The sequence below is a fragment of the Protomyctophum bolini genome, assembly GCF_963924005.1.
Source record: "Protomyctophum bolini genome assembly, chromosome: 5".
In the NCBI taxonomy this organism is placed as follows: domain Eukaryota; kingdom Metazoa; phylum Chordata; class Actinopteri; order Myctophiformes; family Myctophidae; genus Protomyctophum; species Protomyctophum bolini.
Window position 1 is genome coordinate 40,631,783 of NC_137866.1, and position 23,475 is coordinate 40,655,257.

Consider the following 23,475-nt stretch of genomic DNA (forward strand, 5'->3'; position numbering starts at 1 on the left):
GCTAGCCTACACTACATTGAAATGATATCAACCAATTCTACACAAGTTGATCGGGTTAATCAAAAGGTCAGTTTTTCACACACACACACACACACACACACACACACACACACACACACACACACACACACACACACACACACACACACACTCACTCACTCACTTTATCTCTGATCTCTCTCTCTGATCTCTCTTTCTCTGATTAAATTAAATTTCAATTCAAAGGAGCTTCATTGGCAAAGCAAACGTGGAACAAAACAATCAAGATGCAACAATGTATGTACAAATAAGTATTGAATATAAATAGGAATACAATAAAGGTGTAAACAGAGCTATAAAAAGCATTGTGCATTTTCAGAGTCTAGATATAGTTATACGTCCAGGTTAGCTTTTGAAAGTTGACAGCAGTATTTCAATGTTTTTGCATTCACTAATTAGTATTAAAAACATTTGCGAAAGTAGCAGCAATGTATTCAAATGTAATTGAACAGGGTACAGTACACATGGATTCAGGTGGCATTCCATTTGATCTCTCTCTCTCTCTCTCTCTCTCTCTCTCTCTCTCTCTCTCTCTCTCTCTCTCTCTCTCTCTTGCCAGTCAGCAAAAATACCATTTGTTCACTTTAGTTCATTGTAGGCCTATTACTTTACATGTTTACTTACTGAGCTGTGTCGATATTATTAAAAAATAATTTAAAAAAACCCTTCATTTCACCTTCATAACTGTCAAAACACCCCCAAAATACGAGTGAGAAACGAGGTGATAGCAATAAATCACAAAAAAGGCGTATTCAAAACAAAATTATAATTTATAATCATGACAAACAATTAATACAACTCCTGCCTGCAGCAGAGAAGTACTAGAACCATTAAAAGCGGGGGTTTTGCTGTCAGACCTGGCAACCCGTGATGTGTCTGCTGAGGAAAATATTGCAGAGACGTTTTAACGTCAGAACATCACAGCCTGAGAGAGAAGACGCCGCTGCAGCTCTGGCTCACAGGTAAAACACCGCTTTGCTTTAGCACGGAGCATCAGAAATATCCAAGGCAAACGCATTTTATTGCTTGATAGCTCACAATGCCAAAGTTAGCTCATAACGTTAGTTAGCCGCGTTGCTAGCGTTACATTGAATAATAAGAAGCGTTTAGCCAGTTTGCTGCTATGCTAGTAGCTGATGCTGCGCAGAGCAGATTTTCGGAAAAAATGTCTTGTGCGTGGTGAAATAACATAGTTGCTGCCGTGGTTGTTGTTTTGGAAATCATGTGTACAAGTCTAAATCCTACAAAATGGTGGTCATTGTCAGTCATTTTAGTGAGAAAACGTTTAGCAAGCAGCAAAACCCCCAGCCTCAAGAGCTGCAGCCAAAATTATGCGAATTGACTGCCTATGGGAATGAAAGACGAAGCCCCATGGTTCCCTTTTACCAGGGTGTCTTGCAGGTCCTGGAACAGTCTCAAAACTGTATGGAGGCCATCGCATCTCTTTAATGCATTTAATTGCATTCACATTTATATGTTTAGAATAGATCTGAAGTTATGCGACAGAGGTCTTAAAATCTGTTGATGGACTGTATCCCAAGTTCGACCCACCAGGGCACCAGAACTTGTATTCTCCCTAATTTTCCATTCATGTTTATTTCACTGGTGAAATTGGTCTTATAATTATTAATATCATCAATCCTTCAGAATCGATCTTAATGCATCTTAACTTTAAGTTGTGGCGTTAGCTGGCATATAGCCTGCAAGTTCTGAAATGATATGTAGGTAGGTGGCAACTGGTTTTGTATCTTATGTACTATGTAGTACATCGTACATGATCATCTTACTTGGGCTTTGCCTTAGTTTAATGAAACACAACATTGGACCTAGTTACCCGTAAAATACTGTAATAATATGGTACATTAGCTAAGCCTGGTGGCGTGAAGGATCCAGCAACATCATTACTTTGGTTTGATTTTAGATTTTTCTTGTGTCATGGAAAATGGAGAGAAAAATGTGAAATGCATAGCAGGATGCTGCAATTCGGTCAGACTCTAATAGGATGACAATAATGATAACATCAACAACAATCATAATGATAATAATATTAATAATCATTAACACAACACATTCTCAATTAATTGAATGCACAGGATCACAATGAAAAAGAAGCCCATTGTATAATCGTACCACTGTAGGCTACTATTAGCAAACTGTTAAAGTATTAAAGCAATCAATCTTCTAGAAAGAAATGTGAATTTCCTGAATGTTGGTGAATAAATTCTGCATTCCTTGTATCTGCATTTAGAATGATTGTAAATAGTCTAGTATTAATAACCACTTGAACCTATACGTCATAACGATAGACATCTATTCTAAAGTAATGATAAGCCTTCAAAGAAGTATGTGTATGCTATATTTAGTCAAGTGACGTACCATAGGTTTTCAGACTAGTTATGTCATTCAGGACAGTGGAACTCCTCTCCCATTTCTGTCAACTAGACATTTTACATCTGTTGTTTAATTTGCTGTCTTCAAATGTTCTTGTATGGTAGCAGTTTGTGTTATCAAGTCAACATCAAGTGCACTAAGTGTTCTTGAAGATTTGAGCACCATCCCTCTTGATAAACATAATAATGTGTCCGAGTCATTGCATGATTACCCCGTCCAGTGTCACTTGTTGACTGTGCTTTATGTGCGATTGACGTCTACAAAGGTGTGGTGTGGTTGGTGGCACGTAATAGAGGACTGTGGCATGTGAACACATAATGACGGGGGTGTGGATTTACAAAGTTTACGTTTCCTTTTCCCAAGCTCCTGGTTTAGAAAGAGAAACCTGGTTTGCTTAACAGTAGCCTTGAAGGCAAGCGCTGAGGGGACAAGAAGGGCCGTAATTAAATCTGATTTGGACAAAGCAGCTGTTGGCAGTAAAAGCTGAGCGCACAAACAGAATTTGTAGGGTGGATTCGGTGGAAGATTGTCATGTTGTATCATGTGAATTTGTGCTGCTATTATGATCAAAGAAGGCAGCCCTTTCCTTCATATTGGTATGACAACAGCAAGGTTGTTCTGTCGAGCTCCAAATCGCTCAAATTCATATATGTAGGCTAAACTGGGACAATGGGATGTAACTTACAGGTTACAGCCTGTTGTAACTAACTAGTGTAACAAATGATTAGATTGCAACCGTTCAAATTCTCTCAGTCTTCACCACTCCACTGCCCCCTTTCCTAGATATAGTTTTGCAGGTTTGATGGTATAGATTCATAATAGAAATATGTAATATGTAATCTTACAGACGCAGTGTCATGGTTCTGGCACTTTCTGTTTTGCATTCATCTTAAAACTTCTAGACCAGACCAGACCACCCAATGTGGTAAAAAAGTGTGAGGATCTCTACCTGTGTGGGCGCATCAGTGTCTCAGGGGTAGAGTGGCCGGTAGAGCAGCTGGATGGGAACCGTAAGGTTACGTTACCAGTTTGATCCCGGGTAGGTGTCCTTGAACAAGACGCTGAACCCCTAATTGCTCCCGATGTGTAGGTTGGTGCCTTGCATGGCTTCCTCCGCCATCTGTGTAGGAAATGGGTGAATGTAATGCACTGCACTATGTATGTAATGGACCTTGGATAAAGGCGCTATATAAATATATAGGGCTATAACGCTAACCGAGTGACTTGATCATATTTAGTAGGGAATTGGCCTATAGCACTCCAACTATAAGCTTAATTCATACTTTCTAACTGTAAATTATTTCAAATTCTTTATTATGAATGTCAAATGTGGTGAAGTAGTACTAAATTAATTTAGTACTCAAGAACTTACTAATGGCATTTTAAAGTGTGTTTCTAGGATGTCAAATCCTGTTGAGCCCAGTGAGGAAATTCCCAGTCATAAAATGTCCTGGTTGATTCACCATGTGAGCTCAGTGGAACTTCAGTGCCTACCAATTAGACCCTGTCATCAATGCCCATTACACCATTAGACCACATCATCAATGCCCACAACCATATCAGACCCGGCCATCAATCAAAGATGTTACAATGTACTAATGGAGGCCAACTTACTTTGAAATGTGTTGTGTGATAAAAGGCAATATTGAGTGGAGACTTCACAATCGTGCGCCAGGAAGACTTAATTTATTGAAGTCTGTTTTTCATTCTGTTTTATGCCAAAGGAAATGGATGTTTGTGGATGTGCATCTTTATCATTTTAACGTTTTGAAATAAAAATTGAAAAAGAACCACCGCTCATCCGCTGAAAAAACTTAAGAGAGGTGCTAGAGCCACAAAGGGAACATGAGAAAAATAAAGGGAAGCTCAGCACACTCAGATCTGCGCACAATCAATGTATTCATTGCTAAATAAATGCATTGTGAGCAGATCTGAGGGTGCGGAGCTTCCCTTTAACGTTTTGAAATAAAAAATGACTACTGTAAAATACTTATTGCTTATGCTTATTATAGATTAGAACTGTTATACCTACATTAATATAAAACCTAAGACCCTTGTATAATCTCTCCTTTTATTTGCTATTTTCTTTTATTAATTATCAATATAGTAAAAATTGAAACTTTGGTATAACATTTATCCAGATGTGAAATATTTTGTGATCGCTACTTCATAGGCTACATTTGTGTCTGCTCTTGCACTCTTCCCCCAGAATTGGATCAACTTTGTGTAGAACTGAGAAGAGAAGTTGAATTGTAGCCTGGAGAGGAGACCTGATCTTCCAACCTTCTCTTGCCAGCTGTCAGCCACGCTTGGCCTCCAGTCGAAGAGAAGACGACCAACTCCAACCATCCTGCCTCTTTATCTGAGTAAACGGAATACCTGAAAAGCTATTTATCATTCTTGACTTGAGAATCTATACAACAAACCATTTATTGGTTAACGTAGTGTGGAGTAAGAGTTTTCCCAACATGGCCAAGAAAAACAGCCACAATGGTATGTATTTTCTGCATTATTAAAATGTACTATGTTTGATTTTTGTACAGTCACGACTCACTAGTACTACAGTGTATTTTTAGCCACTTAAGTATCAAATATTTGCTGACAGGCCAGCAGGCAAGAAGAGACCTAATTCCCAAGTAGTTCATATCCTTAAGTCATTTCACATGCGTACGTGTGTGTAAACGTGGCTTCGCAGGCGGATGAGCTAATGTCCTGGCCCAAAAGATTGTGGAGTAATGTGTAATCGTAATACATTCATGCATCATTCTAGATTAACCACATTTACAATAACTCCATGTTTACTATTAGTTAACTCTTCTCTACTCTTAAATTTCAGTTACAGTAGGTTTTCCTTTTTCTTCATTATTGAGAGAAGTGTTCTGCAATGATCTGTTTTGGTCATGCATGCCACTTGTTCTATTGTGGCTGTAACTCGGTGGCTTCTGATCTCATTGACACGAGTTTGAATGTACTTATATAGTTGTTATATATTAACGTTACACTATTGGTCATTATTACCCATTTAAATGTGATGGTGATGAGGCCTATGATAAAGGCGTTTTTATTAGCCACTTAAGCCCTACACTTCGAAAAAGTGTTGTGAGCTTGTAGTTGTAGATCAGCTATACATTTTAATATCGAATCGCAATATAATAAAAAATCTCAATATAAATTGAATCGGCACCCTAGATATCGGGACGTAAGTGGGTCATCCCAGCCCTACCACCCAGAGGCCACCTGTAAACAAATTAGTTATTTCCATGTTTCTTAATCTCAGCCCATACTCTGCCCCAATCTCAGTCCCCCACTTACACTGCATCAATACCGGGTACTCTCTTTCCTGAACTCAACATAATGTTTTAGCAAATATTGCAAGGGGCTGTGGCTGTGCAAAGGCCACTTTTAGGTTAATTGCGTCTTGGTCTTGAGTTGACTAATAAAGTTGGGTCGGAACTGGAAGTGATCTCATACTAAACAATTCATATGCATGTCCTGCTTTTTCAGTGTATGGGGTCACCTTTTGTAAAACATTTGTGATAGCAGGTTTAGCCATTAGAAATCGATTCTATCCAGGAACCCGCCAGCCCAGAACATATCTTGGAATAATGGCTGACACAGCTCTTTTGTTTTGCAAATGGGACCACAGTGGTTTGCAAATCCAACAGAAGCCAAACAGAAAATAAAGCATGTCTTTCTGTCCTTTTCCCTAGACACTGCTGGGGTGGTGTTCGACACTCACTCAAAAATGGTCATGTCCCAGGGGGGGACGTTTGAAAGAATGAAGGAGAAGGTAAGAATTTATTGTATTTCTAAACATTGACATACACAGTAAATAGTCTTAATTTAGAGTAGAGCCTATTTGTCTACATGACTACAGTATTTGTTCACAAAAGGTTTGTGGTCGGGGGGGGGGGGGGGGGGGGGGGCATTTGATCAGAGCTTTTCATCAACTTCAGCTGAACAGCAAAACAACATGGAAACTGATTTTTGCAAAGGAGATTTGAAGCACATTCCTAGGTGGTTTGAAATTAAATAGAAAAGTAACCCTTCTACAAGCTGTGTTTGTAGATCGGCTATTTTCGGTGTGCCACGCTGTCATACAACAGTGTAAATTGAGCATTACACGTCTTTACGTTGTTAACACAACATCTAGCGCACATAATTTAACAATGTCTGAATACACAAATCTGATCTGATCCCTTGCAAATAACAGTGTGGACAGTCGGTTCCTAAAATCAGATTTGAGAAACAAAAAGAATCTAACATTTTGAGCACATCAGAACATCATGGTTTAGAAGATAGAGCCATGTTTAACCCATTCTGACCTGAGATCAGATTCATACGAGGTTTCCACTCGACACACACTGGTCTGATTAACCCCTTCTGACCTGAGATCAGATTCTAAAAATGTCAGTCGTTCTTCGACTTTTCAAAAATAGCAGACCTACAAGCTCGTAGCGCGCCACTCGGTGGCGCGCTATGAGCTTGTAGATCTGCTATTTTTCAATAGCTAAAGCATAACATGATGCCGACACCAAAATGGGTTCCCGGTCAGAATGGGTTAAAGTAGCTGTAATTTAAACAAGGGCGTGGTCATTTTCAGGTATTTCTCACACTCGTGGCACACATTGGCCAAGAACAGTTGAGATATTCTCTGCTAAATTAAGTGCATGCATGTTTTAGCCAGGTCCTAGACTATCTCTGGAGTTAAATGAATGCTGAGGATTTTACAGTGCAGTACGGTGGTGTCGCTTGCCAAAAAGGACAGATGTGTTCATGTTGGCGAGCGGCACCTTCAGAGTATAAATTACCTAAACGTAACGCTGCCTAATTCCAGTTTGTCATAAATCTACCTCTGGGATCTCTGTAGCGCTCATAAATTGTCCCACATGTCAGATGTTTGCATGGTATCATGCTCAATACTCAATACTCGCTGAACAGTTTTTGTGCATGATGCACAACCCTGGCACGCACGCGCACACATATGTGTACTGTATGTATTGTATAGGTAAGGAAAATATAGTATTGGTTTACTGCATAATTCTTTCGTAGTGGAAGTTTTACAGTGTAATTTGAGATAATTCTGTAGCAGTGATATTGATGCTGAACCTGTTCCTCTTACTTTTGATTTGTTTATTTGTTTGTTACAGATCAGCGCTGTCAGGGCCGTCGTTCCCAACAAAAGCAACAATGAGATCGTCCTGGTGTTGCAGCATTTTGAGAACAGCGTTGACAAAGCTGTCCAAGCTTTCTTAGAAGGTATGGATGACACAACCTGACCTGAAGGTTTGACTGCTTGGCCTACACGGCACAAACCAAAGATTGTCGTGCTAGCTGTGGAAGCAGTATCTCATGTTTTAACTGTATATCGTTGCTGTATGGCAGAAACCTTGCATCTCCAATATTTCTTACAACAAATGTTTTCTTTTTGTAGATGAATGACCCACGACATCATACACGAGTGAAGTAGTGAAAATAGCCGATCTACAAGCTCACAACACGTCTCAATGCTATTGTCACTAGTACCTTTTCATATATATATTTTTAAATCATAATAAAAACGCAGCAAAGATATGTAGGTAAATCACCTCGCATCCTCTTATGTTGCGGCTCCGTGAGATGTACAGTATCTCTGTCTATCAGTCGCTAATCTCGCAAACCGCTAAACCAATCAGTGCCTACAATGGAAGTCAATGGGGTTATCAGGCTGAATCCTTGCCCAAATCTTGCATACAACAGTGGTTCTCAACCTTTTCAGACCATGACCCCCCCACAGATCAAAATAATTTGATCTGTGGACCCGCGAAATAATATTTGAACTGCCTTTTGAAATATTAAATATATAATGGTGTTACTTAAAAGTGTTACATAATAGAATTAGCAAGGTAACTACCCTAAGGTAACAACTGCTAGGTAACTACACAGGGGTAACAACGGTTGGGTCATAACCCCAATGGAACAACGTTTAACCACTTCAACATTAGCGTCCTTATTCTAGGTCTTTCATAATAGGTGAGTAGGGGAGGTCAACGTAGCATAGGTTTTGAGTTGAGTGGTTCATTGTGGTTTAAACACGATTTGACATTCTCTTGCATTGGTGCGATCTACCTCATTGGACTTCTTCCAGAAACACATTTAGCAGTATTCTCTTACGGAGCAGCAGTGCAATCAGACCTGCGTTGTCACCATGCAGTCTGTTATTACTGCAGCTCTCCGAGACGCATGCCTTCGTTCATAGTTGCTGTGGCTTGCGTCACTGGTCGGATACAATACAATGAAGTGTTGGTTCAGTGCCGGTAGGTTAATTTTAGAACAAGAATGATGCCTGCCTCCGTCACAACTATGTCCCTTTATTTACATAGTTACAGTAAACTACACCTCATGGCTAATTGGATAGTGAGAGAGGGTTTCCAAAGCGTTTATGTCATGTGCAATAAAAGTACAAGAACCTGGATACACACTACAAATATGTAATCTGTCTTTGAGTGAGTTCGTCTTTGTTTTCCTTTCTTCTCCAGGCAGTGCAGTTGAGATCCTGAAGGAATGGAATGTTACTGGTAAAAAGAAGGTAATGCAACGTCCAACTACTTCTTTATTTATGATCTGTGGTTGAATCTCACCCACATTGTTCTACTGTTTGACATTCTGTTCATGTTTAAAGTCACCTGTGCTCCGTGCTGTCTTCATTGGATGGCTGAACCTATGTTTTGGCAACACTGTTGAACCAACAGTTGGTATAGATCAGTGATTCTCAACCTTTTTAATTTCAAGGACCCCCATTTTGATGTAGTGTACATTAGCCCACAGACCCCCATTTGATAACCTTTTGTTGTAAATCTCTGTGGTCCCAATATACACTGTAATAGAGCCTGTCTGCAAATTAGACTGAGGAGAAATTGAATCGTGTCAAACCAGAAACGGGATAGTTAAAGTTCATATCCAAGCTAAGACACAGGATCTGAATGTCTCAATAGGGGAGCAGCTAAACCAAATACAGCCACCCTATTGTATAAGTTATATTTTATTAACATACTTTAACATACAAAAAAGAAAAAAATCATAGACAAATGTATTTGGTTTTACCTCCCACAGAGTACAAATGGAACAACCAAATGGATGCTTATGGGTGCAATTGGTTCCATTTGTACACTCTTAGTTATATCCCCATAAGGTCCCATCATCGTATTCGTCTTGAGTATTATTCCTCTGAAGTGCCATGTCTGATGACAACACAGGTGATGTGCCCCCTCCCTTGCAGTGGGCCGGGTCATCATCACGCATGCTGTACAGCTTGTAAAGACTTCCTGGTAGCAAGCAAGGACTGACTAAAGAGAACGGGACGCGAAGACCGTAAGGGCGCCGCCATGTTGCTCACATGGTGCTCCATGGAAGGAAAGAAACAAGCGCAATGGGCTTTATGCAGCCAACACTTCCTCGTTCAGCTTCCTTGGTCTCAACGGCACATGTTTCTTTCCTTCCATGGAGCACCATGTGAGCAACATGGCGGCGCCCTTACGGTCTTCGCGTCCCGTCCTCTTTAGACAGTCCTTGGTAGCAAGCTCTTGGGTTTCCTGCATCCTACCTCCTCAGTGATGCTTCCTAATCCTATTTCCTACAGTGCAGTATGTCCTTCGAGCAAGCATAATATTTTTGACACGCGTAGCAAAAAATGGGCGATCAACTTCCTGTAGGAGTTAGGATTTAGGTAGATGGGACAGATCAGAATAGAGAACCAGTGGTATAGATGCCACTCCCCGCCCCCCCCAAAAAACCAAAGTGTTTAATCAAAGATGTTTGAGTTTATTTGTTGACCATTTCAGCCTAAGAAGAAGAAGAAGCCCAAGCTCCAGGCGGACCCCACCCCCACCCCCCCGCCAGAGGAGGCCCTGCCCGAAGAGGAGAAGGAGGAGGAGGAGGTGAACGGTTTCCACGCAAACGGAGAGTCTGTGTTGGACGGAGAGTCACTGGACTCTCTGAGCGAACAGTTGGACTCTGTCTCTCTGGATGCGGCCGAGCTGGACTTTGAACCCGCCACTTCCGAAACTACAGGTGATGATACCTCCCTGCTGGGGATCTGAGCGTCTTTCTGTTTGAGCATGACATTTTGTCTTTGTATCAATATTAATATCCCAATTATTTTGGATAATTATATTAATATCCCAATTATTTTGGATAATTGGTGTAACGGCAACTAAATTCAATATCCCATCCCTTTCCTTGCTTGCCACCGTAAAGCGAGTGATCCTACACGGATGCAAACAACAATGTCCAATCGATATTCCCGCTGTTGTTAATTTATTGAAGCACTGTGCTTTTATCCTATACGGCAAAACGTCTGTCGGGTAGAAACCTCATATGTTAAACTGTTCAGGATTCAAATAAAAGAATACTATAAGTAGCAGATTGACGGCCTGGGCCATGGCTCAATGGTCCAGGCACCTTGGCTGGTAATCCAGTCTGGCAGTGTGCTGCGGGTTCGACTCCCGATCCCGACGGCCTTTACTGCATGTCTTCCCCCCCATCTCTCTCCCCATTTCCTGTCAGCCTACTGTCTGTCCCTCCATAATTTTTTTTTAAATAAAGGCGAAAGCAAAAAAAATAATATATATATAGCATATTGACAAGCTCAAAAGAAGCTTGTGGATCTGCTGCTTTTGATGCTTTTGTGTGACATTGTAGTTGGTAGGATCAAGTAGGGCGTTACATTACAACAAAACAACACAAAGTTAGAATATAGAGATAAGAGGTTACAAAAAGTAACGTTCTGTTCCAGAAAACCTTTGTTGTTTTTCTCTCTTTGGTTTCTTCTTGATTCTCAGTTTCTGTCCGTCTTTGTTTGGCATCTGGTAAGAACAGTGTGTGCTCCCCTCTGCCTGTGCCCAGCCCCACACTAATTGGTGCACCTGTGCTCCCTGTGTAGACAACCTATGCTGTGTGTATGTAATGCCCGCCAGCAAGTGTCTATAGTATAATAACATGCCAACAACAAAACATACATTAATAGCTCCTACAATTAGGTTATGTCACTGAAGCGTACTATATATGAATTGAATTGCAAAAAAATGCAATTCATCATACGATATTCTCTTGAAACATTCCTGTATTCGTATAAATCCAAAAATTGGGCAAACAAAACGTCTCTTCCTCTGATTTTGACCTTTCTCCGTGCAAAGGCTTTTTTTCTTTTTTTTTCTTAAAGAATATTTCCTTTAATGGGGGTGAAGCTTAATTCAATGTTCACACAATGGTGTCGCAAACGGTCATATTATGGAGTACAAGGCTTAATTTATACTCTTACAACAGCTGATCCTGATACTTTAGATGAACGCACAGTTTGCATGCTAAATGTTCTATTGACGTGGGTCTTCCTTGTAGCTGCAGAGGCAGAAAGTCCCAGCAGCAGCATCGCCCCCCCGACCTCCACCACTCCCCAAGGAGGGAGAAATCACCAGGGTTCCAGAGGAGGTGGCAAGAACAGACACAGAGCAGGCTCCAACTCCTCCTCCTCCTCTTTGCTCACTACTGACAGCAGCCAACACACAACATCTGGAAATAAGAAGATGGGTGAGATGCCCGTCCTCCTCTAGTCCATAGCGTTGGAGAGCTCTCTCTAAGACCTGTTTTATTTGCTATACAATATATCGCTGGGCTCTGTACTACTATATTATGTCCGCTCCTTTTTTCACTCTACAACACACCGCAAGCCTATCTTCATCGAAATATTCACTCAATATGACATGCCCAGAATTGGGGAGATGTGCAGTATTTTGTGTGGTTAACTCGGAGCTGTCAGTGTTTAGTCATGAAGTTTGTGGGTTCTTTGCCTCCTCAGCGTCCAACATCGACCGCTCTGTGAAGGACCTGCAGAGATGTGCCGTCTCATTAACTCGCTACAGGATAGTGGTTAAAGATGAGATGGACACCTCCATCAAGAGGATGAAGCAGACGTTTGCGGAACTGCAGAACTGGTACATTGTTCCTTTTCCAAGGATTCCAAATCCATTAATTACCTCGTCGTGTGTCAAATTCAGTTAATCGCATAATTTTCTGATGGACACCCATTTGTCAATCACCTGTTAGTCAATCAATCTCTTCATAGTCTGACAATCCCCTAATAGTCTGTCTATCACCTTATAGTGTGTCAAGAACCCGGTAGTCTGTCAATCACCTACAAGTCCGGCAATCCCCCGACAATCTGTCGATCACCCCATAATCTGTCGATCACGCCACAGCCAGGTTCGGTTCTATAGCACACTTGGAGTTACAGACCCATAAGGGTCCATTTGGACCAGTGGTCCCCATGAGTGGAAACGGTGGCCTGCACCCTCCCACATGACCAATTGTATGGGTCAGCAGGGACTCGGACTAATCTGTTGCTGGTGATTGACAAGCTATCAGACTCTGGGGCTGACATGACCTGGGTTGTTCCTCTCATATTATCTCCTCCGTGTTCCATAGTGTTTGTACTGTAGTGTTTTTAGTTTACCTAAGCAGTCTCGGGAAAAGTGGTTTTAAAGGTTCCAATGTCCATCAGTGAATCAAAGTGCATTTTGCTTACCTTTGCTCAACATGACAACATTATGCTAGAGTGTTGCACGTCTTATGAAACAGTAGAACCCGCCCTATGGTTAGAGTTTTACTGCGTGGAATGAAAGTGTATCACGTATAACCTGCTCATTAAGTGAAACCATCACACTGTTCCAAGTGGTTGGCATCTTATTCATTTACCACTTATACCATGAATTTGACCAGTATCCCCCAGGGCTCTAAGTCTGCTCCTTTTCCCCCTCTACACCAAGTCTCTTTGTCAAAATTAGCAGATCTACAAGCTTGTAGAACAGCTATTTTTGTTCAATGTTTGCCGCAGAACAGTGAAGCCAGGGTTCAAGTGGTTAATATCTGGGATCCAGTCTGACTGCAAGTGCAAAAAATGTCTTATCCTTGGAAAGTAAAAAATACCATTTTTCTCTCTCTCCCCAGTTTAATGGACAGAGAAGTAAACCTGATGGGAGAAATGGACAAAGTCAAAGCGGACGCCAGTGAGTACATCGCTCGTATTTGCTCTCAAATGCTGTGTGACTGACGTTTATTATATACGTACATGCACGTACACGCCACACCATGCCTGTGGGCCCCAACACCCGACACATTGAGGAAATGTTAGAAACTATTACAATCAGAGTTGCTGTTTGCTGAATCTGAGCACAGTTACTGTAAGAGGTTGTCAAACACCTAAAACAAACCAACTGCAAATATGTAAGCGGTGCCCCTCAGGGCCTTTCTATACCTAGAGAGAGAGAGAGTGTGTGTATTGAAAAATAGGACCAGACAATTTTCCTGGTCCTTGGTCTTTAATAGTTAAAAAATATTACTTTAGGATTGATGTTTTGCCAATTCATGCCGACAATAGCTGATCTACAAACTCACAACTTGTGATGAGCTTGTAGAGCGACAATTTTCAGCGTGTGACAACGACAAAAAAGGTAAACATGGCATTCCTAAAATTGCTGTCCTAAAATGTTGATGTCCACATGAGTATAGCTGTGTGTGTAACATGACAGAGCAAGAGTGCATATTTCCAGAAGTAGGCCATTGTGGGTTCTTGTGTCCTCTGCAGTGTAGGGTTGTTGTGCGTTCTGGGTGAATAGTGTCAGGTGTCGGGGGAACCTCAATGCTGCCTTTGTGTCAGGTGTGTTCAGGGACTGGTGGTTGCGGGGGGGGGGGGGGGGGGGGTGCTCCACTACTTGCTTTGACATTACAAAACCCGACATTCCTCCAAATGTACCAAGCTGCTTCTTCCCACTAATCTCTTCCTCTGTTGTAGATCTGTGTCAGTGTGGCTGTTTCCCTGCTTGGTGTTGTCTTTGTAGATCTGTGTCAGTGTGGCTGTTTCCCTGCTTGGTGTTGTCCTTGTAGATCTGTGTCAGAGTGCCTGTTTCCCTGCTTGGTGTTGTCGTTGTAGATCTGTAAATGGTAAATGGTAAATGGTGCATTTATATAGCGCCTTTATCCAAGGCGCTTTACATAGATTGTGCATTACATTCACCCATTCACACACCGATGGCAGCGGAAACCATGCAAGGCACCAACTAGCACATCGGGAGCAATTAGGGGTTCAGTGTCTTGCTCAAGGACACTTCGACAGTAACTCTGGGGGAGCCTGGGTTCGAACTGGCAACCTTGCGGTTCCCATCCAGGCACTCTACCCCTGAGCCACCGCCGCCCCATCTGTGTCACAGTGGCTGTTTCCCTGCTTGGTGTTGTCGTTGTAGATCTGTGTCACAGTGGCTGTTTCCCACACAATCAGAAAAGCCGACAAGTGTTTTATCCGTTTGTCCTCCTGTGGTCAAATAATGTTCAGAATTAATAGATGGCCAAATGTTTGGGTCCAATGCCGATCCTGAATTTGGAGAGTCATGGACCTAGATTTCAGAGGATTTGATTGATATTTTGTACAACATTTTACTACATTTTGATTTAAACACTTAAGCTCCTATTTAAAAAAAAATATATATATATCTAAAATTGCCAAACTCAATGCAGTCTGTTGCGAGATTTCAAAAATGTTTGTCAATGTCCAGTTGGCTGCATAACTGCCAATACCAAGTAATGGCTCAGGCTGATATATTTCTGTCAGACCGATTATCCTACAACGTACAGTCCTCAGTTAATTTAAAACCATACTGTGTAACTTTTTATACCAGTATCTGCCCCTAGACTCCTGCCAAAATGCAGGCATTCATGGGATGTGCAGCAAACACAAGCTGTGAACAGATGCTTTAATGACCACGTCGTAGCTAGCAGGTGTTGCCAAAAATCACTCCGAAAGCACACAGTGCAAAGAACACAGTATGACTTTAACTCTGAAGAATGCACAAATCTCATGGACCAAGAACTTTACTGTGTAATAATCTAGAGGTCATAAAATCCTGACATCACAGTACCGATGAAGGCCATGCTGTTATTAGATCGCTTTTCTAAGCTTTCTATTCAAGTTTTTTTTTTTTTTTTAACTAAACTTTCAATCTATGTCGTCATATTTTATGACGTTATCATAAACCACTTGTGCAAAGGTGGGAAGGCAGTGGCTCCAGGAGGTAGACGGGCCGTCTTGGAATCCAAAGGTTCCAAGTTCGATCCTCGACTCCTCCTGGCTGCGTCAAAGTGTCCTTCAGCAAGACACTGAACCCCCAATTGCTTCCGATGAGCAGGTTGGTGCCCTGCTTCCTCTACCGTCAATATGTGAATGTGTGTATAAATAGGTGAATGTAAAGGGATGATGAAGGGTCGGCAAGATTAGAAAGATGCAGTCCATTCACTGAATAGCATAAACTAGCATTGCACATTTAAACCACATGCCGATTAGCCCTATGCCTTCATGTTGATGGGTAAATGCTAATATTTTTGTTTCAGAGTTGAGATATAGTATGTGTAATTGCTGCAGTGGAACTTTGTGTTTAGGCTAATTATTTTTTCGAATCGTTTATTACTAGACATAATTTGATGGTTTCCATTTGATGGTTTCCATTAGGAATTCCACCCGGTGAAATATGGAACATTAAAGAAGCTGAGTTTCAACAAGCTGTAGAATTCTGAATTCCTAATAGTCTATACACTACAGTAGTCTGCACTCTGCAGTGTGTGTGTGTGTGTGTGTGTGTGTGTGTGTGCGCCTGCGTGTGTGTGTGCGTGTGGCTAAATGGAACCATAACCAGAATTTAAGTGATTTTGAAAAGATAGCCTGCATTCCTGATCACTGTTGTGTCACACCCAAAGACTACTTCACGGTGCCAAGATACCAAAACTCTGTAGCCTTCTGCAGGGTTCTAGAGATCTGAACCACATACTCTCACAGTCTGAGTCTGTAAAAGGTCACATTTCGCGATTGCATTTCAGTAGTTCACGGGTAAACAACACGCATGCATCAATTACCTGGAGTCCAAAGCCAGCATCGACTGTAACATAACAAAAATATAGTGACTCCCGCACTATTGTTCCCAGTAAATTATTGATTGACCGCAGTGTGTGAGTCACTGTCTTTTTCAACTTTATTTCAGTGGCCATTTTGGATGGTCGTCATAAGAAGGCAGAGGAACTGCGCCGATTGACGGACCAGTCGGCCTCCATGTCAGAGGACCAGTTGAGTGAACTGCGCGCTGACATCAAGGTAAATGCATACGCAGATCAGTGGGGCGCCCCAGTTGCTCACTTGGTTGCGGGAATGGGATATATGGACAATCTATTAAAATTGACACTATAATTTTGTCATCATTGATTAGAAATAACACATTTTGACCTTTTTTAGACAATTTTAGTCTAAAACAAGACTTAAGTGATCCCAGGCGATATCTAGTTTCATATCGCAATACCGATATAATTCATCAATATATTGCCCTACCTGGTAGGGCACAGCCGGCCCAGGTTCCGGGGACAGATCTTATTATAATCCAGTTCTCAAAGTCGACAGACAGTAGGAACCAAGTGGACCCGGATGAATTTGTACATAAATGTAAGATGAGATGGTTACCAATTAAGTCACATAGCAGACCAGAGGATCAGTGTAGTTGGCTAAGGTCCTGCATGCTGCTTTTTATTATAAGGTAACATCCGGCCACTGGTGTACTGTAAATGTTGTTGTAGTACTTTGTACTGTACGTGTGTACACAGTGAAATGTTTACCTACAGTATGTATTTGGATACCAGATCTATACTAGATCCGCTTGTATTTACCATTTCCCTTAACACCAAATATCTTGGCTGAGCGTTTAGCATAGTTTAGAACACAGAATGTTCACCCCAGAATAGGGACACTAGGGTTATTGGAGGTAATATGTCATATCATGTTAAAGTATTCAATCAAACAAATATGTGGTTACACTTGTACACAAAAACATACATGATGAAACTCAATAAGATCAATTATTCTGTTCATGATATTTAAAGATTACAAACTAAGTTCAGATGCTCCCTGATCGACCTGTTCCCTTTGCTATAAACAATATCTTATGTCTTCTCATTCCTTAATTTCTGTCTTTCGCTGTGTCACTGAAAGGGGGAAATTTGTTTTGTTTTTGATAAACACAATGTATGTGCTATGTAAAATGCACACATCTGAAGTGGAAATTGGCTCCCTCTGCTGATGACTGTTGGTACTGCAATGCTATAGTGCTTTTTGAATCAGGTGTGAGCAACCTCTTCGTTCACAAGATCAGTTTTTTGCGAGACTGGCGAGATCAAAGTTCCAGACAGTGAAAACCACCTAAATTGAATAATGCAAGCATAGAATAAGTCAATGTAGTAATAACCCCAACAATCATCCAATATGAATAATAAACGTTAAGATAAATTCTGACTATTGGAGGAGAAAAGTGTTATAATGGAGAATAAACTCCCCCCTTGCGGTAAGGACTCCCCCCCCCCCCCCCCCCCCCCCCCCCCCCACAGTCTGAAAGCACCTCGCCCCATACTGTGCTACTCTCTCCTTGTATCACCTCTGAATGTATTGCACAGCATTTCACCCAACTTGTCACTGATCCTGTCTTTATTTTTCAGCACTTTGTGAGTGAACGTAAATATGACGAGGACCTTGGTAAAGCCCTGAGATTCACGTTTGAGATTGAACCGCTGAAGTCCAACATTATAGGATTTGGATCAGGTACAGTAGCTCCGTCTCCTTGATTAAATAATATGAATTGATGATAATTTGTAGGAAGAAGCTGTGTATGTTTTCTGGATTGTCTGGCCTGAGAGTTAATTGCTGTTGAGTGGAAACCTTGTATGTCCAAACCAAGAGAGGAGAAAACACACACACACACACATGTTCCAATGGATCCGACACATTATTCAGTCACAAGCTCTTCTTTAATACTTTATATTCGGTTCAATATTTAGAAAACCTGCAGACAGACTTAAATTGGTTTCAATATTTGCCTATTTTCGGCATGTCTATATAATGTAGGTGACCAGTCTGAACACTTTTTCAAAAGTTTTCAAATCAATTGTGGATGTCATGTCATACAGTGTATGAATTGTGGATGTCATATCATACAGTGCATGAGTTTTCAACAGGTGTTCCGTGAAGGTATTGTATGTGGTCCCTGACCATGCATTTAGTAATGTAGGAAAGTGAAGATTCGTATTTGAATTTATTGTATTGACCACAAGTTGAGAAACAATGCCATAAATTATCTGGTGACAAATGATGTTGATGTCGTCAGTTACTGGGAAGTCTGTCAAGAACTTCCACAGAACAGTGAGTTAGAATCTCAAGTGAAACCATACCGGATTGCCTGGTTGAGTCACCAATATAAAGAAATGTGCCCATAATCAACCGCAAGTGTCTGCTACTCATAGAGTAAGTTACAATGAACAGCAACATGAGTTTAATATGGAAGGTTAATTTCTTTCCCCCACACCACGACGGTATCCCGCCTCCCAACACAACAATGGTCCCCAGTTTAATTCTCAGTCAGGGTGGTGGTCCCCAGGTTAATTCTCAGTCAGGGTGGTGGTCCCCAGTTTAATTCTCAGTCAGGGTGGTGGTCCCCAGTTTAATTCTCAGTCAGGGTGGTGGTCCCCAGGTTAATTCTCAGTCAGGGTGGTGGTCCCCAGGTTAATTCTCAGTCAGGGTGGTGGTCCCTGGTTCATAATCAGTTGAAAACTCCTGATACAGTGGATGAATTGTGGATGTCATGTCATGCAGTGTATGAATTGTGGATGTCATGTCACAGTGTATGAATTGTGGATGTCATGTCACAGTGTATGAATTGTGGATGTCATGTCACACAGTGTATGAATTGTGGATGTCATGTCATGCAGTGTATGAATTGTGGATGTCATGTCACAGTGTATGAATTGTGGATGTCATGTCACACAGTGTATGAATTGTGGATGTCATGTCACACAGTGTATGAATTGTGGATGTCATGTCACACAGTGTACCACCCACGGACGGGCTACTCCACCCGCTCTCGCTGCAGCTCCACTTCCTCGTCCGTCACCAGTCCACCGTTGGTGGAAGCACCTGCACCTCCATCCCAGCCTCAACCCTCCAGCGAGCACCGCCCTCCACCCGCCAAACAGGTTATTGTTTTCATCATCTATTGCAGTGAAAGTCCAGGAGCACAGCCCCGACTAGTAAGCTGTCATCCATGGGTTTGAACCATTAGTCATGTGCACTAATGCAGTGCTAGTAGAGTGGCCTGGTCTATACGCATGCTGTGCATTTGTAAGTAATCCCCTCATTTTGTAAACTGTGTAGAAGGCACATATGTTTTTATTTCTACAATTGAATTCTGTTCATTTTCTGTTTTAACGCCTTATTAAGTTATTAATTATTATTATTAAACCTTTATTATTAAACTTATCAAAAGCTGGCATCCCTATTCTGGGCATAACATAGGCTGAAAAGTACCACAAAATGTCAATGTTTTTTGTAAGAATCACACTTGTGTGAAGTGAGGGCGCTTTTATTGTCATAGATTGTCATAAATCACATTCCGTGCTCAGCCAATCAAATCACCTCGATTTTGGTACACAAACACACAAAGCTGACCATAGGAGGGCCCTCAGAAATAAAACTAGAGCTTTTATGTACATATATTTTTGCTATTCATCTTTATTTTATTTTATGCGTCTCTAGTTTGAAAATAAAGGGTGTCATCGATGATGATAAATCACGCCTACCTCCTCAGATTTTCCAAGGGAACCGACGCACCTTCCAGGGCCAGGGCTATCACTCCGGTGGCGGCGGCCATCGCTACAACGGCGGCTCCTCCTACCACGACAGGAACCCCAACCGCTCCCATTACCGCGGCTACCACGGCAACGGGAGCAGCAACAGCAGCGCTGGTGGTCCGGGGGGCGACGGCGGCCCCGCCTCCTCCCAGTACGCTAACAGCAACTCCAGAGGTCCCCAGAATCCGTCTTCTACTTCCTCCTCCAATTCTACGTCCTCGTACAACAATCGCCAAGACCGCTCCTCCTCCTCCGCCGCTTCCAACGGGCTTCCCCAGAGGCCCCCGCGGGCGGCGCACTGCCCTTGACCCCGGCATCCCCCACCACCAACACCACCCACTAACCCCCTCCCCTCGCCCGCACACCCCCCGTCCTCTTACTAACTCCTTTCAATGAAGAATAGAAAATACGAGTTTACATATTTTTGTCAGTTTGAGCTGTAGTGCCACCTCTGCATCGAAAAAAAAAAAAAAACCTGTTCATCCTTCAAACTTGAAAAGTTCTCGTTATTATTATTATTATTATTATTCTCTTATAATAAAGTGTAGCTTCTTTTTGGCATTATAAGCTGATTAGATGCTACTTTTGTATCATTCCATCGTCGTCGTTTCGATAACCCTGCTTTTGTCCTATAGCGATCTCGTTGCTGCGCGATCTCTGACGTTCCATTCCTCGTCGCTTCCCAGAAAACGGTTAACGATTCACACTGGGAAATCCTGAGTGTTAATTTAAACCACTTTATCACCCTGGCGTCCCTTTATTGGACATGTCATTGTTGTAGAAAATTGTAAAAAGTGTTCAAAAGAGTGTGCAAATGTACAGGTCCATTTGGTTATATTTGTACGTCTCGAATTTACAAATGCTTTAATTAACACTGAGGATTGTACTGCTGACATAATTACTTCCAATCAACTTAAGTATGAATCTCTTAGTAGTTTTTACCGCTGTGGCGCATCATCTCGATGCATGACCCCAATCACTTTCATTTGTTGGCATAAACAGATTTAATTAGAGTTCTTTAGCCGTAGAAAGTACATTGGAAGTGCATTCTTAGTAGTAGCATCAAAGGGGAGCTTTTTGTCGCCGATAGAACACTACAGATGGTCTTGTCTTTTAGAGTAAAAGACAAATATATCAAATATCAAACTGTGATTCAGAGATTGTGTAAAATATCTTTACGATAATTTACAAATAGCTTCAGTGATTCCCATGCTCTCGGCCAACAGGTTATATTTTATGTTGGCAATTGTTCCGTCTCATTCTTTATTGTAATTGGATACTTAATAGTTAGCTCGTTGCCTTTTTGCTAACGTCACAGTTGTCGAGGCTGACGAGAAAGCGATGTTTAACCTGTCCATGAGTTGTCATTTGGACCGACTGGACTTTTGCCACGTGGGATTTATTTTTCCTTTTTTATTTTTTATCTTTTGCCATTTGTGTTTGATTTGCACACACACAAACGGCATATAAACGAAAAGCTCGCCTTTAAAGCCTAATTTATAATACGTCATACGACGGCGTCGCTTAGTCACAGAGCAACTTCACCTTTGCCTTTCTGGGAACACAGATGGCGGTGTAACACGGTACTCGTAGAGCAGGGCGTTTGTGCACGCCGCAGAGAAGATACCGATGAGTAGAAACTTAACCACATAAACTGTCGTCCCTATTATGGGTCGAACATTCCCAGAAAATAGCTCTATATACTTAACAAAGTATATAGAATTTAAATGGTTAAGATCTTATGTGTTCTCTTACTTTAATTCAAATCTATTAAAAAAAAGTCAAACTGATCCAATCAAATTGATGCTTTTGTCAAACTGTGGTTTGACAGTCTTTTCTATTAGCTGTCAAGTCTTGATGCGTGGCGATTTGTAGTTGGGGCTGCATCTCTTCTGTGGTGTCTACACTACAGTATGTGAACAAAACGCTGGTTCTTTACCTCATTGTTGTTCCTTCTACATGGCCTGCGAGCAAAATGGACAGACTCATCTTTGTAGTAATGTGCATCATAATGTTGGAACTGCAAGGTTATAGCGTGAAACCAATCATTACATTACCGCTGCATCCTCATTTAATACTGTCTTCAGAGGGGTGTGTTTGTGTGTGCTCTGCTCCCTCTTTTCCTTTGTTGCTGTGAGGTTTTGAAACCTGGGTAACTTTATTTCAACCAAACAATGTCACTTTTGTTTTGTTTTTACATTCCAAACTTATATTTAGGTTTATCGCCAAAGAAATAATTTCATCGTTTCCAAGTTGTTGCCTTCTTTCCACAGCCCGTTTAAAAAAAAAAGAGAGATGCCACAAAAAAGAGAAAAAAAAGGAGACTCATGTGATTGTTTTACAACTGGGAAAATGTAGAATAATGCTTGATTTATACATTGTTTTGTGGGGCGAAAATAGCCAACCTCCCAGCTCACAACGCGTCATATCGCAAGCTTGTGGATTGGCTATTTTTGGTGAGCGACACCTTTTATAAATCGGGCGTAAAAGACGTTCATCTTTGTTACGCCCACTTTTGTTTATCGTTTTGAATCATTATTACTGTATATACTTTATGTAGCAATATAATTTTGTGCTCACATGGGGCATTTTGTATGTGATATTCATGTTTGTTCATTCTTCCAGTAGTTCATGTTCTGTTCAAAAACATGTGGGACAACTGTTCATCCTTCCAGTAGACCTTTATGTCCATGTTCTGTTCAAAAAACAGACAACTGTAAACTTAAGTGCCTTTTCTTGTCTCCCAATCCATTTGACCCCTTTTCACCCCCAGATATGGACCAAAGACATCTTCCCTTCCCCCATAAAGCAGAGTTTATGCGGTGTTGTGCACTGCATCGTCTGTCACTTGTCTGTGAGCGACACCTGTTGTGCGACGCAGTATAAACAATGTTTTCATCCCTTTGCCCTGTCTTTCTCCCTCCTCACTGAATGGCACACGTTTCATTTACAAAATAAAACAGTTTGCAATACTTCCAGAATGATGATGTTGAACATGGTTACCATGTGCATACCAGCGTGCTGCGTGCACATTATGTGCACATATGTGATGTGACTTGAGTTTTTCTCAACAGCCATTTGGACGTTTATTCATCAAAAGTAGTTAAATCCTTTATATTATCAATCGATACAGCATACTGGGTCAGTTCTCTTTTATGCATTTCAAATGTGTGTTTAAGCCGCTCTCAAGATGTTTAAAAGATCTGTGTTGTGATAGCTGTCCAAGATGGCTGAAGTTATATTTGTTTAATCCAGACAATACCTTATCCAGTCTCAAATAAGGGAGAATAGAGTGGTTATCAGGTGGTG

At 41.4% G+C, this 23,475-nt stretch overlaps 1 protein-coding gene across 1 annotated transcript; it reads left to right on the forward strand.

Annotated features, from left to right (window-relative positions):
- Nucleotides 1–901: 901 nt before the first annotated feature.
- Nucleotides 902–23,138, forward strand: spats2 (spermatogenesis associated serine rich 2). Its single transcript, XM_080762727.1, has 13 exons — nt 902–1,001; nt 4,640–4,923; nt 6,141–6,220; nt 7,581–7,689; nt 8,949–8,998; nt 10,251–10,479; nt 11,806–11,994; nt 12,263–12,398; nt 13,411–13,469; nt 16,488–16,597; nt 17,983–18,085; nt 19,367–19,512; nt 20,124–23,138. Exons 2-13 carry the CDS (start codon nt 4,899–4,901, stop codon nt 20,472–20,474), a joined length of 1,587 nt encoding a protein of 528 aa, XP_080618853.1. The 5' UTR covers nt 902–1,001; nt 4,640–4,898; the 3' UTR covers nt 20,475–23,138.
- Nucleotides 23,139–23,475: the final 337 nt, after the last annotated feature.

What these genes read in the sequence shown, in the direction of transcription:
- spats2 (XM_080762727.1), top strand. Translation starts at nt 4,899, where the DNA reads ATGGCCAAGAAAAACAGCCACAATG. An exon ending in ATGTTACTGGTAAAAAGAAG is followed by an intron (nt 8,999 to 10,250) that starts GTAATGCAACGT and finishes TGACCATTTCAG; the next exon opens with CCTAAGAAGAAGAAGAAGCC. An exon ending in GCCCTCCACCCGCCAAACAG is followed by an intron (nt 19,513 to 20,123) that starts GTTATTGTTTTC and finishes CTACCTCCTCAG; the next exon opens with ATTTTCCAAGGGAACCGACG.